The 13,949-nt window shown below is 45.3% G+C and overlaps 1 protein-coding gene across 1 annotated transcript in view; it reads right to left on the bottom strand.

Annotated features, from left to right (window-relative positions):
- Positions 1-13,949, bottom strand: part of lars1b (leucyl-tRNA synthetase 1b) — a 54,656-nt gene that overhangs the window by 39,674 nt on the left and 1,033 nt on the right. The window contains exons 2-8 of the mRNA XM_055643345.1: positions 11,618-11,739; positions 10,642-10,729; positions 9,792-9,872; positions 8,973-9,107; positions 8,025-8,186; positions 5,877-5,989; positions 2,783-2,846 (exon numbers count right to left, since the gene is read on the bottom strand). Of these exons, the coding sequence (XP_055499320.1) occupies positions 2,783-2,846; positions 5,877-5,989; positions 8,025-8,186; positions 8,973-9,107; positions 9,792-9,872; positions 10,642-10,729; positions 11,618-11,739 (765 nt within the window). The remainder of the gene's footprint in view (positions 1-2,782; positions 2,847-5,876; positions 5,990-8,024; positions 8,187-8,972; positions 9,108-9,791; positions 9,873-10,641; positions 10,730-11,617; positions 11,740-13,949) is intronic.

The following is a 13,949-nucleotide window of genomic DNA, read 5'->3' as shown; positions in this document are numbered from 1 at the left end:
CAGGACAAGGGGTCACAGCTTAAGGATAAGGGGGAAATCCTTTAAAACCGAGATGAGAAGAACTTTTTTCACACAGAGAGTGGTGAATCTCTGGAACTCTCTGCCGCAGACGGTAGTCGAGGCCAGTTCATTGGCTATATTTAAGAGGGAGTTAGATGTGGCCCTTGTGGCTAAGGGGATCAGAGGCTATGGAGAGAAGGCAGGTACAGGATACTGAGTTGGATGATCAGCCATGATCATATTGAATGGCTCGAAGGCTCGAAGGGTCGAATGGCCTACTCCTGCACCTAATTTCTATGTCTATGTTTCTATGTTTCTATGAATGCTGAGAGCTAGACTCTGTACACTATATTTTCCCCTTTGCTCCACCTCGTGTACTCGAGCCTGATGTGACTGTGTGTATGTATAGTATTTTGTGATCTGTTTGGATAGTATGCAGAGTAAAGGTTTCCGCTGTACCTCGGTACACACGACTATAATAATCCAAGGCCTATCTGTTATCCCAGTCGGGGCAATCTGCAGAGGCCGCCAGTTCATCTAAGAATCAGCATGTCTTTGGGATTTCCGAGGCAACCACAGAACTCAGATGAAACCCACGAGGTCACAAGGAGAACGTGCAAACTCCACACAGACTACACTGCTGGTCAGGATGGAACCTGGGTCTCTGGTGCAGTGAGGCTGCAATTCTACCAGCTGTGCCACCATGCTATCCAAGTGGTTGTCTCCTTGTAATAACGGGTAGGAGATATACACACATCATATCAAACGTCTGCATTGCAACACCCATTCATAGTTCAGAGCTAACACTATGGAGGCATGGTGGCACAGCGGTAGAGTTGCTGCCGTCCAGCGCTTGCAGCGCCGGAGACCCGGGTACGATCCTGACCGCGGGCGCTGTCTGTACGGAGCTTGTACGTTCTCCCCGTGACCGTGTGGGTTTTCACCGAGATCTTCGGTTTCCTCCCACACTCCAAAGACGTACAGGTTTGGTGTAAGTGTCCATTGTCCATAGTATGTGTAGGGTAGTGTTAATGTGTGGGGATCGCTCGGTGGGCTGAAGGGCCTGTGTTTCTGCACTGTATCTAAACTAAACTAACAGGATTTTCAAGAGGATAATGGAAGGTTCATGATTGATGACACAATTCTCCACCAAAGCAATTGTAGTGAAGCAGATGAAGGAGCCTCAGCCACACAAGTAATAAACTGGCCAATATATATTCCAAGACTGGTTATAGAATCATCAACATTCACTTCCAGCTGCAAGGAATGGCAAGGTTTTATAATGCAGATGGGAATTTAACGAAGGAACTGTTTTTATGAAGCATTCTCTGACATTTCGAGTGGCGGTGAGATGTTCTGGACTTGTATTGTGACAAGACGAGTGTTTTAAAGTTGAAGTTAGACAAAATAAATCTGGAGAAACTCAGCGGGTGAGACAGCATCTATGGAGTGAAGGAATAGGCGACGTTTCGGGTCGAGACCCCTCTTCAGACTGATGTCGGGTGGGGGAGTGGGGGGGCGGGAAAAAGAAAGGAAGTGGCGGAGACAGTGGGCTGTGGGAGAGCTGGGGAGGGGAGGGGAAGGAGGGAGACAGTGGGCTGTGGGAGAGCTGGGGAGGGGAGAGGAAGGAGGGAGAGAGTTGGAGAGTAGCTTGGTGTGGTGAGAGGCAATATTCAATGATTGATTATTGTTGAAGGACAACTTTGTGACTCTGGCCAGCTCTAGAGTCATTCTGACCCCTTCACACACTGAATCACGGCCAGCAATTCTAAAGGACAAACAGCCAATAATCATTTAAAATAACTTATTTCATGGTTTAAATACATATTTGGCATTTGTATCAGAGATCTTGTTTTCCCAGCCCTGAAGCTGTGAAGTATATAAGTATTCAGTATTTACTTTCATGTCATTTTAACTGAGTATTTACATACACAGATGAAACAAAAAAATTGTTTCTCAATCAGTTCCCATCAGTGCGGTTAATAAAAACAGAATAAATACATTTAGCTTTAAAAAATAAAATGACCATATCTAAAATAGACCTAAAAATTGAAATAAAAACAGACATTCAGACCGAACAGTGGCTTTGCTTTGACAAGTGCCTAGCTGTCAACGTATGGGCGAGGTTAGATGTGTTGGTGTATGATATATGGGGAGGGCACACAGTCCATTAACCAGACTTATTGCCTGTGGGAAGAAGCTGTGGAGCATCCTGCTGGTTCTGCAGCTGATGCTCCTGGACCTCTTCCCAGCTGGCAGAATGGAGAAGATGTGGTGTGATGGATGATAGGGGTCCTTGATAATGGAGATGGCTCTGCTGATGCTCCACTTCTGATAGATCTCCAACAGGAAAGGGAGTGGGGCACCAATGATCCTACTGGCTGTCTTCACTATCCTGTTGTTGGTTTTGTTCATAAGCCTTGCAGCTCCCAAACCAGGAAGTGATGCCGTAGGCCAATATACTCTCGACGGTGCCCCTGTAGATGGTCCTTAGGTGAACGGTAGGGAGACCTGCTTTCCTTAGTCTCCGGAGAGGGTGGAGCCGCTGCTGAGCTCTTTTGATCAGTGTAAACATTATCAGTGTAAACTTGTTGACTCGCAGTTTAACAAATAAAAATTAATCAGATAACAGCTATTTCATTGTTTCCATTGAAAGTTTATGATTGGAGGAAACCTGATTAAGATCCAGATTGTGGTCCTGTAGACAAGACCACTGGTGCGCTACACACAAGCTGCATCTTTGTGCGTTGCCGGCCGTTAGCGCTGCTCAGCCACATCTTACCTCTCCAGTCTGTCGGTCGTGATCCATGCAGGGCTGACCATCCTTCGGAGAATAAATAGTGTATCTGAAAAAGACGGCATCAGAATCATTTTCCATTCACAACATCGCACCAATGAAGGGAAGGATTTCACAGCTATTTGCCCCACAATGTTTTTCACCAACGTGTCAAAAGCACGATACAATAGGGAGAAGAATAAAACTGAAAAAGACACAGAGTGCTGGAGTAACTCAGCGGGTCAGGCAGCATCTAGAACATGGATAGGTGACGTTTCACAGAGTGCTGGAGTAACTCAGCAGGTCAGGCAGCATCTATGGAGCTAAGGAAATAGGCAACGTTTCGGGCCGAAACCCGTAAGGGTTTCGGCCCGAAACGTTGCCTATTTCCAGAAGGATTTCGGCCCGAAACGTTGCCTATTTCCTTAGCTCCATAGATGTTGCTGCACCATAACTGAGCGGGTCAGGCAGCATCTGTGGAGAACATGGATAGGTGACGTTTCACAGAGTGCTGGAGTAACTCAGCGGGTCAGGCAGCATCTGTGGAGAACATGGATAGGTGACGTTTCACAGAGTGCTGGAGTAACTCAGCGGGTCAGGCAGCATCTGTGGAGAACATGGATAGGTGACGATTCGGTTCGGGACCCTGGGTCATATTTAATACTGATGGCCTCGTGGAATGGCAGCATTTGATACAGTATCACAATGCTAACCTGCTACCAGAGACTCAAGAGATGAAGCAGCAATACCCAATAAACAGAAGATAGACACAAAAAGCTGCAGTAACTCAGTGGGACAGGAAACATCTCTGGATAGAAGGAATGGGTGCGGGTGACGGGTGAAAGGGTCAATAAATAGGAGTTTGGTTCGTAGTTTGCTTGGAGTTTGCTTCATAGTTTCTTGCAACTCTAAGAATAAGGGGTAGGCCATTTAGAACGGAGATGAAGAAAAACTTTTTCTCCCAGAGAGTTGTGAATCTATGGAATTCTCTGCCTCAGAAGGCAGTGGAGGCCAATTCCCTGGAGGCTTTCAAGAGGGAGTTAGATGGATCTCTTAAAGATAGAGGAGTAAAGGGATATGGGGAGAAGGCAGGAACAGGGTAGTGATTGGGGATTATCAGCCATGATCACATTGAATGGTGGTGCTGGCTCGAAGGGCTGAATGGCCTACTCCTGCACCTATTGTTATCGTCAACAGATCAGAAGATGTAATTCAGACACGACCATCAAAAGGGAAATAAAAAAGATTTGAAACAATTCAACAAGGAGAGATAGACATGAAATGTTATTAACACTTTAAGGCAAGACCAGTTAGGTCGTGTAGTCAAACTACATACTTCTCAAAACAATTGTTGTGAAAGGTACAAGTAAAAGAATTGTAGTTTCAAATTGAATACAGCCATTACGGAAAGCTGCCTGGTCAGAATGGCATTGCAGATAATGAAGTCTACACACGAGATAAGGAAAATGATGGAGAGAGGATTAGCTTTGGCAATTAAGAATAATATTATTTTAATGATGAGAGATAACATGAGAGGTACGTAGCAGTGAAGACTTTACAAGTAGAATTAGGAAACAAAAGATCGGACTGGAGAGGAAGATGATGAACTACTGTGAAGAAGTGTAATGAATGATTATGGAAATTAAACACACATGTAGGATACACAGCTCGCTTTTGACCAGGGAATCTTTCCAAATTATATTTGGATAAGTAGATCATCTTATGAAAATAGTGAAGGTTAGGCTGTAAAAAAACAAGGAGATGTGATATTGTAGTCAATTTCATGTCCACGACCTCATCAGAAGCAAGAATTTACAAATGAGATCTCCATTGATTAAGTCCAATATGGGACAGTTGCTGTAAAAATGAGGCAGACAGGGAATAAATTATTGGGAAATTCATGATCAAATCAAAAGAAACAACCAATGAAGGTGAGCAAGGTAAAAAAAGACAAATGAAAATGCTGGAACGAATTTCCAGATTTGTCGGCCCCAGGTGTGAAGGTCGTGACGTGTGTTGAACGGACAAAACGACAAGGCTGTGGAACTAAAGTTGCATGAGCATTGGTGGTGGACCGGTCTTATTTGTCCTCTGCCTGGCACAAGGTTACTGTGGATGAAATGGGTTCCAATTGATGGGGTGTTGACAACAGTTCAGGAAGAGATCATCCTGGTGAATCACGTAACCATAGTTACTGACAAGACCAGACAAGACAAGGAATCTTAGTTCACCAGACTGATTTCTGGGATGTCAGGACTTTCATATGAAGAAAGACTGGATAGACTCGGCTTGTACCCGCTAGAATTTAGAAGATTGAGGGGGGATCTTATAGAAGCTTACAAAATTCTTAAGGGGTTGGACAGGCTAGATGCAGGAAGATTGTTCCCGATGTCCAGAACAAGAGGTCACAGTTTAAGGATAAGGGGGAAATCTTTTAGGACCGAGATGAGGAAAAAAAAATTTTCACACAGAGAGTGGTGAATCTGTGGAATTCTCTGCCACAGAAGGTAGTTGAGGCCACAGTTCATTGGCTATATTTAAGAGGGAGTTAGATGTGGCCCTTGTGGCTAAAGGGATCAGGGGGTATGGAGAGAAGGCAGGTACGGGATACTGAGTTGGATGATCAGCCATGATCATATTGAATGGCGGTGCAGGCTCGAAGGGCCGAATGGCCTACTCCTGCACCTATTTTCTATGCTTCTATGTTTCTATGAGGAGGCAATGAAGGGTTCATGACTGGAAGTCCCTCAATAATAGGCTTTGTACCGGGATGGGCCGATGCAAGACCTACACGAGCAAACGGGGCAATGCAGATGCTGCAGACACAGAATGTGAATGGGGAACATCTGTACAATCCACACCACACCGACTAACATCTGTACAATCCATGCCACACCGACTAAGATGCCCACTTCTTAGTGAACAATGCTGCCTGGAAGATCTAGCGGTGGCAAGCGAGAAGGCTGTCCCCTGAGCAAGACCCTGGCCGAACATCTGACACATAGCTAATGAACACGAAAGAAGAAGAGGAGACGGGAAATGTAATAAATGGACAATCGGTGAGCATAGGTTTTATCGGCACCAACTGGGAAAGCCATACCTTTTGCCAAACTTGATCTTGCTCCTTTCTTTTAAAATGACAAATTGCCACTTGACAAATGAATCATAAAAAGGGTTGACGTCGGTGGTGATGAAGGAACGCCGCCAATCCACCTGTGACAGTTCACAACATGTATCATTAAATTCCTCGCCACTGAAGTCAAATCAACAAACTTGATAGAATGAAACATTGTCAAGTTGTAACATTAATTTGAGTAAAAGCTCCATTTGTCCACTGAACGCGAGCTGGAAACTCTGAACTCCTGCACGCCCAACACCAAACATCTGGTCAACACCAAGCACGCCCAACACCAAGCATCCGGTCAACACCAAACCACCAAGCGTCTGGTCAACACCAAACCACCAAGCATCCGGTCAACACCAAACCACCAAGCGTCTGGTCAACACCAAACCACCAAGCATCCGGTCAACACCAAACCACCAAGCATCCAGTCAACACCAAACCACCAAGCATCCAGTCAACACCAAACCACCAAGCGTCTGGTCAACACCAAACCACCAAGCGTCCAGTCAACACCAAACCACCAAGCGTCTGGTCAACACCAAACCACCAAGCATCCAGTCAACACCAAACCACCAAGCATCCAGTCAACACCAAACCACCAAGCGTCCAGTCAACACCAAACCACCAAGCGTCCAGTCAACACCAAACCACCAAGCGTCTGGTCAACACCAAACCACCAAGCGTCTGGTCAACACCAAACCACCAAGCGTCTGGTCAACACCAAACCACCAAGCGTCCGGTCAACACCAAACCACCAAGCGTCCGGTCAACACCAAACCACCAAGCATCCAGTCAACACCAAACCACCAAGCGTCTGGTCAACACCAAACCACCAAGCGTCTGGTCAACACCAAACCACCAAGCGTCTGGTCAACACCAAACCACCAAGCGTCTGGTCAACACCAAACCACCAAGCGTCTGGTCAACACCAAACCACCAAGCGTCTGGTCAACACCAAACCACCAAGCGTCTGGTCAACACCAAACCACCAAGCATCCAGTCAACACCAAACATCCGGTCAACACCAAACCACCAAGCGTCTGGTCAACACCAAACCACCAAGCGTCTGGTCAACACCAAACCACCAAGCGTCTGGTCAACACCAAACCACCAAGCGTCTGGTCAACACCAAACCACCAAGCATCCAGTCAACACCAAACATCCGGTCAACACCAACACCAAGCGTCCAGACAACACCAAACAAACCACCATGTGACCATAGGCCAACCTTTATCAACCCAAGCCACTGGAAGTCAAATGTGTAGGAAGGAACTGCAGATGCTGGTTTAAACCCAAGATAGACACTAAATGCTGGAGTAACTCACCAGCACAGGCAGCATCTCTGGAGAGAAGGAATGGGTGACGTTTCGGGTCGGGTCCCTTCTTCAGACTGAAGATGGGTCTCAACCCGAGACGTCACCATTCCATCTCTCCAGAGATGCTGCCTGTCCCGCTGAGTTACTCCAGCATTTGGTGTCTACCATGGGAAGCCAATATCCTCACTTGCATCGTACCTGCCTCCGATCAGACTCATCCAACACCTTCGCCCAACACCCCCCGCTGGGTTCTCAATATCCAACCTGATCTCCCGATGGCTCAGCACTTCAACTCCCCCTCCCATTCCGAACTTTCTGTCTTGGGCCTCCTCCATAGCCAGAGTGAGTCCCACCGCAAATTGGAGGAGCAGCACCTCATATTTCGCTTGGGTAGTTTACACCCCAGCGGTATGAACATTGACTTCTCCAATTTCAGGTAGTCCCTGCTTTCTCCTTCTTTCCCTTCCCCTTCCCAGCTCTCCCGCCGCCCACCAATCCCGCCTCTTCCTTTGCTCTTCACGCCCCCCCCTCCCCACCCCCCACACATCAGTCTGAAGAAGGATCTCAACCCGAAATGTCACCTATTCCTTCACTCCATAGATGCTGCCTCACCCCGGCTGGATTTCTCCAGCATTTTTGTCTGCCTACAATCTGTGAAACTGTTCTTTTCCCATCACTGATGTTTGGATTTATATATATTGGAGCATCGGAATTGAATTAAAAAGGCAAATGTGTAATTAATGATGGGGGAAGCAAACGTACATGGTTAGTTACGTTTATTTTTGCGACAAAGAAATTCAAGACAGACCTTTAACCCCATTCTCTTGAGATCCTGGACAGCCAACACTGGGAAGTAATCGAGCCAGTACTCTGCCTCTGCAAACTGCACAATCTCTTCATGGGACAAGCCCAGGGACTCCATGATATTCCACTGGAACTTGGCATGGCCAGTTTTAGCAGCAGCTTTACTCTAGAGAGCAGCAACAGGAGGAATTAAATGATCAGCAACAGAAAAGCAAATCGAAAAACATAAAATGTTAAGCACTGAATCTTCTGAAGAGTTTATTTTTGCCGGTCTCAGTGGAGCTAGTAACATTGAGAACACGTGTGGGAAAGAACTGCAGATGCTGGTTTAAAATCGAAGGTACACATTAAATGCTGGAGTAACTCAGCGGGACAGGCAGCATCTCTGGAGAGAAGGAATGGGTTTCTGAAGAAGGGTCTCAACCCAAAACGTCACCCATTCTTTCCCGCCAGAGATGCTGCCTGTCCTGCTAAGTTACTCCAGCATTTTGTGTCCATCATTGAGAACACGCTGAGTTTATTTGGGGGTGGGTTGCTGTAAATAGTCACAATGGATCAGAAAGGTTTCATAAGACATCGGCGCAGAAGTAGGCCATTCGGCGAATTGAGTCTGCTTTGCCATTTGATCATGGCTGATCTATGTTTTCCTCGCAACCCCAATCTCCTGTCTTCTCTCTGTAAACCTACATGTTCATTTTAGTGTTCATGTTCCATGATTAGACTGTCTGATTCCAAATACTCCTATCTGAAGACAACATTTTGGGATGGTCTTTACTTTGGAGAAGAGCGTGGGTCTGATCTGGAACACAGTTATGTTGTTAACACAGCAGCTGCTTGGTACACAGATGAAGAGACGTGTCTCAAACAGGACTGAGGATTTTTATTTGGCTCACACGTGAAAGATGACAATTCAACATTTGCCAGCACAGGTTACACGTTCAACACCGCCTACCTTCTTTCCCTTTGCCTTGTCTATAATGATGATTTCTTGATTTTCTGAAGGCTTTTCTTCCTCCTCTTCCTCTTCTGGGAACTGTGGTGGGTAACCGTATAATTCCAACTCTCTCTTCAGTTTGTCAGCACAAGCCTAGAAATGTATTCACGAAGAGAAAGGTCGCTCATAAAATAACTTGGGTCTCTCAACCATTCACAGCAGAGTCAGATTCAGTCCGCTCCCCAATTTAATTCATTTTTTTTAAAAACTTGACAAATCTGAAGGAGGTTTATTCTTCATTTATGCGTCCAATTTTAAAGCTGTCATCTTTTAACTGTAGTAACACGAACCTTCTGGAAATGAATGAGAAAATTGTTGGAATTCAAAAACAAAAACAGCAGAAACGTCACCTCCATTTTCTCTTCCCACAGATGCGGGCTGGCGTGTTGAGCATTTGCAGCATCTTCTGTTTTATTCCCTCTGACTTAGTTTTGGACCATCGTGGGGCTTTGTGTTTATACAGTAATATATTATCTACCCGCTGACTGGATAGCACGCAACAAAAAGCTTTTCACTGTACCTCGGTACACGTGACAATAAACTAGACTGAAACTGAACATAGAAACATAGGTGCAGCAGTAGGCCATTCGGCCCTTCGTGCCTGCACCGCCATTCAATATGATCATGGCTGATCATCCAACTCAGTATCCCTTACCTGCCTTCTCTCCATACCCCCTGATCCCCTTAGCCACAACGTTACCCAACATTACCCAAACTACACACCACAATGAGAACTGATTTTGAACAATAATGGCTGAACTTTGTGAGAATACCAACCTTGATGGGCATGCCAGTACAGTGCAGTCCAAACGGAAACAGACACCTTTTCCCCTTTAAACGTTGAAATCCGACTGAAAACTGGAAATGTGGGAAGGTGGGGAAAAAACAAATAGTCAGTACATTAATTCATCTGAATACATGCTCCATCTTTTCAATAGATTTAAATAATTCATATATAACATTTTAAAAATGGGGTGGAGATGATTCACTGCCCAGCTTCTCATGGGCAAGATCAATGAACCAGCACTCTGTGAAACGTCACCTATCCATGTTCTCCAGATGCTGCCTGACCCGCTGAGTTACTCCAGCACTCTGTGAAACGTCACCTATCCATGTTCTCCACAGATGCTGCCTGACTCGCTGAGTTACTCCAGCACTCTGTGAAACGTCACCTATCCATGTTCGCCACAGATGCTGCCTGACCCGCTGAGTTACTCCAGCACTCTGTGAAACATCACCTATCCATGTTCTCCACAGAGTTACTCCAGCACTCTGTGACCACCTGCTCCATGTTCTCCACAGTTACTGCCAGACCCGCTGAGTTACTCCAGCACTCTGTTATTTTTTTTAATTGCTAGATTTTTGAATATTAAGTAAATGATTGTGGGATTAATAAAAGAAAATACTGCTGCCATTAAAGATTATCTGGCCCTGACTCAAATGGCAGAATAGACAGACGACGCCTAATGAACTGCCTGTCTGCTTGTGTTCCCTAGTCCCCAGTTACTGCCATTCTGTATATCTCGGAGGCAACGGCCATGTGTTTATTTCTGCAAAATGCATCTATTTTACCTAGAATTACATAAATCCGTGCAAGATTTCTTTATACCAGGCAAATAAACCGTACCTCACATTTGGACAAAGAGAAGGTGTGTCCCAGGTGTAGCCGTCCATTCATGTACGGATATGGGAATGTGACAAAGTATTTTGGCAAGCTGCAACAAAAACACACAATTACAGTAACTAACCCCCAACATCTTACCATGCGGTTGGCCCCTGGGTCTGTGGAGCCCGCGGCTGGGGCCTAGGTCGGTGCCCCGGAGGTGTGTGGAGGGGAACCGCCCGCCGGTGATAGTGGAGAGGTCGGCGCGATGGACGAGGACGTGGAAATGAGGACGTCGCTGCCGGGGGGAGGGACAAAGGGGGACACGACATGGGGGGGACCTCCGTGAGGGGGGGAGTAGAGAGCAATGTGGGAATGTGGCGTGGATACTCTGTATACTTTGTAACTTTGTAAGTGCTATTTGCTATAGGTTGCACATACCTTAAGTATGCAAGCATAGAATTTTACTGAGACTTGTCACATGTCACAAAAAAGTATTCATTTATTTATTCATTCATTCATTCATTCATTCACATGATGGGCAAAGAAGCCTGCAACATTGTCTAAAAGACATACAGGTACAAAGTAGGAACAAATTGCAACATCGAATGACTTAAGTGGCTCAACATTGGAGAGCATGTTGGCAAGTTTAGCCAGATAAACTACTTTTACCAACATGCTAAACTGCAGCCAAAGGATTCCTTTTTTTTCCTCTTGCTCTTCTGAGAAAACTGACTTTTACCAATGTGCATTTACCTCATTTACATAACACAATAACAAAACATATCTTAATAGACTATTGAAGCACCATTGGAATAAAAACGTTGAGATTTAATCACAAGATCATTAATTAAGATTTAATAAAAAGTACACCTTGGATAAAAGACTTTCATGCTGTAAGAAGGACAAGCAATGATATAGATCTAACAAGCTGACATATTGTCCTTTCATCCACATCATCTGCTTCTTGAGCAGTCAAATAGAATCAGTTTCAGCTTACCCACTCTCTTCACTGCCAGGCTCAGCAGCATCAATCTCAAACAATTTATCTTCATCCCATTTTTTCTGAATGTCCTTTTCAATTCTCTTCAGATAATCAACTTTAGTTGTTCCCTTGCGTTCCTGAGATGAGAATGTAACAGCATTAAATGTTATTCTCACACTTCAGAAAGTACTCTGGGTTGCCTGCAGTTCATAAAGTGCTGTGTCTGAGCACTCTTTCGTGCATGTAAATGTTTGGAGCAATTCCTCCTAGGGTTGCATCCACATGTCAGATTCTTTTCCACTTGTTTATTTTCTCTATCAGATCAAGTCTACAATCAGATCACTTTCTTACGGACATCCCCACCATCAAAGGGATCTGCCGGGGGCCCTGCCACAAGATGGCAGCCAAAATCAACACCACCCTGACCACGTTCTCATCTCACTGCTACCATCAAGAACACTGGTTCTTAACCTGGGGGGTCGTGGCCCCCTATGGGGTCGTTTGGGGCTTTGCCGGGGGTCATGAAGGGGACACAAATAACATCTCAATTTGTTGAGCCCATGTTTAGGAACCTAACAAAGGTACATACCATATACAGTGTTTTGTTCACGTATGCATGTACTGGTGCCAAAAAGGTTAAGAACATCTGATCAAGCAGAAGGTACAGGGGCCTGAGAATCATGACTTCAGGTTCAAGACCAGCTTCTTCCCAGCAACCATCAGGCTCCTGAACACTGCACAACACTAACCTCAACACTGAACTATTATGGACCTTGTATAAGTGTTACACTACGTATTTTGCTCTATTATGGTCTTGTAACTTAGTATAATGTAGAATTTATTGCATTCATTATTGCACATTTAAAGAGAGTTAGATTTAGCTCTTCGGGCTAAGGGAATCAAGGGATAGGGGGGAAAAGCCAGAACGGGGTACTGATTGTGGATGATCAGTCATGATCATAATGAATGGTTCAAAGGGCCGAATGGCCTATTCCTGCACCCCTATTGTCTATGTTTTTATGTCACTATTGTAATTAATGTGTCTGTAAAATATGCAGCATGCAAGAATATCATTATTCTGTTCCCAGTATACATGACAATTAAATACTCGACCCTCGTTTACAGAAGAACACATTAGCTGAATAACGAGAACACCTAAAAGGCAATAATTAAGGGATTTAAAAAAAGTTTGAGCAACATTATTGAGTTGAGATTCAACAACAACTACGTTAGTGATCTTTCATGTGCCCTGACCCGAAATGTCATCTGTCCATTCCCTTCACAGATGCTGCATAATCCGCTCAGTTCCTCCAGCACTGTGTTTTGCTGGAGATCCTAGTCTCTGCAGTTCCTTGTGCCTCTTGCACTATTAGAGGCTGGTTAACTAGTCATAGATTACTACAGTGTGGAAGCAGGCCCTTCGGCCCAACTAACCCACACTGGTCAACAATGTCCCAGCTACCCTAGTCCCACTTGCCTGTGCTTGGTTTGTGTTACTGATTATTAATTTGTTATATTATCGTGCATTTGTATTAATTCGTCTGTAAAGCTGCGGCAAGTAGGAGTTTTATTGTTCCATCGCTGTCCATATGACAATAAACACAATGGAGATGCAATGATGGACAGTCAAAGTTTCAGGTCAGAGGTATTTCAGATTGATGGTGCTTATTCACACACCCACCCAATCAGTCTGAAGAAGCCAAAACGTCACCCATTTCTTCTCTTCACAGATGCTGCCTGTCCCACTGAGTTGCTCCAGCACTCTGTGTTTTGACAATTAGTCACACAGTGGGTGGCACAGTAGTGGGTGGCATAGTGGGTAGAGTTGCTGCCTCACAGCACAAGAGAGCGGTGAATCTCTGGAATTCTCTGCCGCAGAAGGTAGTTGAGGCCAGTTCATTGGCTATATTTAAGAGGGAGTTAGATGTGGGCCTTGTGGCTAAAGGGATCAGGGGGTATGGAGAGAAGGCAGGTACGGGATACTGAGTTGGATGATCAGCTATGATCATATTGAATGGCGGTGCAGGCTCGAAGGGCCGAATGGCCTACTCCTGCACCTATTTTCTATGTTTCGATGCAGGTTCAATCCTGACCACTTGTGCCATCTGTGTGGCGTTTGCAAGTTCTCCCTGTGACCATGCGGGTTTCCTCCTGTTTCCTCCCACATCCCAAAGAGATACAGGTCAGTTGGTTAGCTGGCTTCTGTAAATTGCCTGGTAGTGGATGCAAAAGTAGGATAACATAGAACTAATGTGAACGGGGGTAGACACAGAGTGCTGGAGTAACTCAGCGGGTCAGGCAGCATCTGTGGAGAACATGGATAGGTGACGTTGGTTCAGAATCCTGC

The sequence above is a fragment of the Leucoraja erinacea genome, chromosome 11 (assembly GCF_028641065.1).
Source record: "Leucoraja erinacea ecotype New England chromosome 11, Leri_hhj_1, whole genome shotgun sequence".
NCBI lineage: Eukaryota > Metazoa > Chordata > Chondrichthyes > Rajiformes > Rajidae > Leucoraja > Leucoraja erinaceus.
This window is presented reverse-complemented; position numbering and strand designations above follow the sequence as displayed.